Source organism: Austrofundulus limnaeus, unplaced genomic scaffold, assembly GCF_001266775.1.
Source record: "Austrofundulus limnaeus strain Quisiro unplaced genomic scaffold, Austrofundulus_limnaeus-1.0 Scaffold2, whole genome shotgun sequence".
Classification (NCBI taxonomy): Eukaryota; Metazoa; Chordata; class Actinopteri; order Cyprinodontiformes; family Rivulidae; genus Austrofundulus; species Austrofundulus limnaeus.
This window is the reverse complement of record NW_013952404.1, coordinates 8,914,015-8,918,714: the sequence shown is the minus strand read 5'-3', so window position 1 is coordinate 8,918,714 and position 4,700 is coordinate 8,914,015. Positions and strand designations below refer to the sequence as shown.

At 40.1% G+C, this 4,700-nt stretch overlaps 1 protein-coding gene across 2 annotated transcripts in view; it reads left to right on the top strand.

Moving 5' to 3' along the window:
- The window catches only part of stac (SH3 and cysteine rich domain), a 32,125-nt gene extending 28,413 nt beyond the window's left edge, over positions 1 to 3,712 (top strand). For both annotated transcript variants that reach the window (XM_014014890.1, XM_014014897.1), the window contains one exon: positions 2,793 to 3,712. In XM_014014890.1, coding sequence (XP_013870344.1) covers positions 2,793 to 2,891 — 99 coding nt within the window. In that variant the 3' untranslated portion in view covers positions 2,892 to 3,712. The remainder of the gene's footprint in view (positions 1 to 2,792) is intronic.
- The last annotated feature ends 988 nt before the right edge of the window (positions 3,713 to 4,700 follow it).

The window sequence follows — 4,700 nt, the reverse complement described above, 5'->3', positions numbered from 1 at the left end:
TGGGAAAAGTCTGCATTATGATCACTGCTGGATCTGGTCTGTCTCCTCCCTGACCTTGTTCTGTGGCAATGAAGATTTATTTTAAATATGTGGAAAGCAAGCCAGCACAACTTCTGCACAGAAATAGAAAACGGTTGGGTTTGTCTAGCATTAGTGAACTAGCAAGGGATGTAACGGGTAACAACAACTAATCTTGTTAACTAGCTAAACATTATATAATGTGTAACTTCTCATCATTTGGCTAATGTTACCTGCCTCCAACAGCATGACTCGACTTACATGGTTTGTTTGGTAAAAACTGGGCAAAGTTTTGATTGCTCTTACACCGCTCAACAGGACGTCTCCCATTCGTTYTCTGCAGGCGTTAGCATGTGCARACTTATGGTGCATTCAAAGARGGCRCGGGAAAACACGTTACCACATAATAACAAATTAAACAGCTGTAACGGCTGAAAAAAGTGCYGGGGACAGAGAGRGCAGATGCAGGAAGTGTGGGGAGACATGTCCCATGCATGTCCCGCGTCCYTTATGCCTGTGCCCTTTGGAGACCYTGGGCCCCTGGGCAATTGCCCAGTTGCCCATATGGTTAATCCAACCTTGACTATGTGTATGACTGACTAAATGTGAAGTAAATAATACAGAAATATTATTAAAAGTAAAAATGAGAGTTTTATTCATTGATGAGCTGTGGTGGGTTGCTGCAATTTTGAATCCTAAACTGGGGAAGTCAGTGTTCCTCCATCTCTCCCAACAGGGAATTCCCACTGGAGGTTGCATTTCAAATTTATGGCTGTGTCCAAAACGGTGGGCCGGGTCCTCCGAAGGCCGAATTTGTCGACCGCATACGTCACAGCGCCGCGACGAAGGCCGTCCAAAACCGAAGACTCCTCCGATGCAGCCGACAGATGTGTCCTTCCTTTGGCCCGAAGTGAAGGACTGGTCCGACGGATCCTTCCCGGCCCACCATGTCCCATAATGCATTGCGGCCCGACCGGAAATTTTTTTATGCTAGTAATGGCGGATGAAGCGAGAGAAAAGAATACATTTTAAATAAAAATATGGTGGTATAAAAATAAAAATTTTTAGCGGTTGTGTTATTAATACTTTAGTCATTTGTAGAGACGTGTTTTTAGGTTCCATTTTTGTCAGAAAAAAACGCGAAATAAACATGCACCTACGATTAGTTCTTCAATTATTACCTTTAAGTTAATTTTATTGTTTTGTGATATTAATAACGCTAATATATTGATATTTTTCTAATTTTGATTCAATTTTGCCTGTTTAGCATCGTCACGGTTGCTAAACAGACGGTTGGTGACATGACATACGCCGGGGTAAGGACGGGAAGCTAGACCGTCCAAATTCGCAGACAATTTTTTCCGGTCTACCAAGGACCTGGCCCACCTCGATCGGGTAGACTGGACCCTTCGGAGGACCCGGTCGACCGTTTTGGACACAGCCTTGTAAGTGGGAAATTCCCATTCCCCGATAAAACTGGGCTACAGCAAAAGTAGTGAAAATGCAGCTAAATGMAGACTTTACATGGCAAATTTAATAAATAATCAGCGTGCATTATGGGAGATAGAGGTTATGATTAGTACTGTCTTTAAAGCAGCATTTTAAGACATTGTACATGTTTGAAGCTCTTGCGGGCCATATAAAAGGCTGTGGTGAGCCACATTTGGACCGCGGGCCTTGAGTTTGACCCATGTGATCTAAGACTGGCCCTCAAGGCACACTGCCCTGCATGATTTAGAAGTTTCCCTGCGTTGACACACCTGGTTGCAGTTCAACAAAAGCCTGTTAATCAGTTATCAATTGAAATCAGCTGTGTGAACAGGTCTCTCTTGGAAATGAGATTCTGGATCTCAATGAGACTACCTGTATGAATAAAGATCAAATGAAAAAAAAGATGTGACATGTATCACATATATTCTTATATTTACTATATTTTGCCGTAGAACACATTTGAACATCTTCAACATTTTGCTACAGAAGATTCTTAGCTGTTTAAAAAATTTAGAGAAGAATCATGTTTATTGTTTATGAGCCGTTCATTTAAGCTGTAGCTTAACGGTACCCAAAACTTGTCTCTCACTCCCTGACAGCTGAGTTAGAAAGGCAAGCTGAAGCAGACAAACATGTAAAGAAAAATCTGAGGGACAAAAGTAACTAAATACTTGTTTGATCCGTCCTCGGAGCCAGAAAACAAAACACTTGAAGGATTAATGGATCCTTTTAAGGATAAGTGGTCAGAACAGACAGCAAGAGACCTGATCTGTATAAGACCATCGTAGTTTGGGGGGAGGCAGTGACCCTTTCATGTTCGTTTCCACTTTACACCTGAGTCTGATTCCTGCTCACGGCTCAGCCATCAGAGCTTCACATTATTCAGCAGCTGGTCCTATAATCCCTCTGCTGCTCCTTCAGACACTTGTTCAGTGAAAAGCTCTCGACAGAAAGAAGATCCCTCTCAGGAGTAACAGTGAAATTAGCCTGCCGGCACAACGGCAAATYGATCGTCTGCTTTCCCACAATGCCTTAGAGGCCATGTTGGGAGTAAAGTAGGCCCCGGTGGGGGGTGAAAGACAAGCTGAGTCTTTGACCTTCTGGCTTTCCTTTCCATTCGCTCAGATCCTCGTAACACAAACTCAGAGCCAACATTTCATACGTAAGAGTCTYTAAAGAAAGCCAAGAAGTTACAATTAAAGAAAAGTTCATCGTTGTTGTAAATTCCTAAATAAATGAAACCAATGCAAACCAAACCGCACCACCTTTCTCCTCTGACGTAGATCTGTGTGAGCGGTGAGGGCGAGCGTGGCGGCTTCATCCGAGTGGAAAATGGYAAGAAGAGAGGCTACGTTCCCTGCGACGTCCTGGAGATCATCTGAGACCAAGCGTCAGAGAGGTGAAGARGGGTAAAAAGGAAGGAGGAGGGATCAGCCCCCAACCACCACCCCATGGGGGGGCACGGGACGGCATGGAGAGGAGCACCACACCGTCAAACTCTGACGAGCCGAGGATGGTTTTGACACTAAAGACTCCGCTTTACAGCAGGTCAGAGTCTCCCTCTTGGGGGCAAAATGAGAAAAAAACTGCTTTAATGTTTGACAGGAGACAGGAGATCACTGTGTCGGTGTTTTCTTTTGACATCTCTGTGTTTCATTTCTTAGTTTTAAAACCATTTTCCTAAAGAAAGAGCTGCTAACTGATTTTAAGCTTTACAAACAAAAACAACCACTTCTTTTTTTTCAAAGTATTATCTAGTTTGTTTCCTGTATTTTTTTATACTTTTTATATGTTCTGTGGAAATGCTAGCGCAACCAGATTGGTCTGATTGGCACCCCTTTTGTGAAAAAGACACTATCGTATAAATATCTGCTGAACTGAACATAACAAAGAGCATTTCTCAGATAAGCAATAATCACATCAAATCACACGAAGCATGTTGATATTTTGTAGAGATTAATTGCACTACTTAGTTCTAGAGTAACCAAAACTGTTGCATGCTCTAAAATTCGGCATTGACCCTGGAAAACGGTTTGGCTGCAGATAAAAAGACCAAATAGAGAAACCCAGATTAAGCTCCGAGACCTACGGATGTAAGAAATACTCTGAATGGGCTTGTGCATGAGTCATTAATCGGACTATATGTTGTAACAATGAAACCTAAGTCGTGTAAACGTCTCAGTAAAACATGTTGTTCTTCAGAGTCGTCAGAATCTAGCTGTGCCTGTAAACAGCCTCTGTCTTCGGCTTTAATGGGACGCTTTTCAACTGTGCTGAGCAAAAGTGTTGAGTTGTGGTTTTTATTTGTTATTTCAAAATAATTTGGACCACCTAAAGAAATCATTCACAGAATTATTTGGACATTGTTTGGTTTTGTCCCCTTTTTAAAAAAATATTTTAACTGGATAAAGTTATGAAATTTAAAAGGATTGCATTTAATTTAATATGAATTGGGCCCATTTTCTTTAAATATACTGCAGTGCCTTAAGATGYCTTTAGCTGTTAATTATTGCTAAATAAATTGAATTTGCTTCACCAAGGTGATTCCCTGGAAAGCCATTGAGCGGTGAAGTGTGTCTGTCCAAAAACTCAACAAGAGAAATTCTCAAAATGTTGACGGTGGGCCTTAAAAATAATCTGATAAGTATCTGAAACTCATTTCTTTACAAAGTAGGGGAAAATACAATGTTCTGACTAAAAATCAAGATTAGTTATTATTCAAAGAAGAATTGAAAAAAAGCCACTTTGATTACACAAGCCCAAGTTCACGACTTTAAAACAAAARGTGGAAAAATAATGAGTACCTCAAGTCTTTTGCACAGTACTTAAGGTTAAAATCAGAGCTGCTTGAGCTATATATATATATATATATATATATATATATATATATATATAATTTCCTCCAGTGTTTTATTATTTTCAGTTTGAAGTCTGCTAGTTTTACCTCTCAGGTTTTGCCTTGAAAACATTTTTTTGAATGATTCATTATTTGCTTTAATAATTTGTCGTTTTGTTTTCTTTTCTAAAAGATTTCAACTTCACCTAAAGTGTATTCAGAACAGAAGCTTTTTTTTTATACAGCTGTAGATCCTTCAGTTCTTGGCTTGTGATGATGTAAGAAAACAATGCATTTATATTTAGAGTTTTAAAGGGATAGTTTTGAATTTTATTCGGAAAGAGGATTTTGTAGG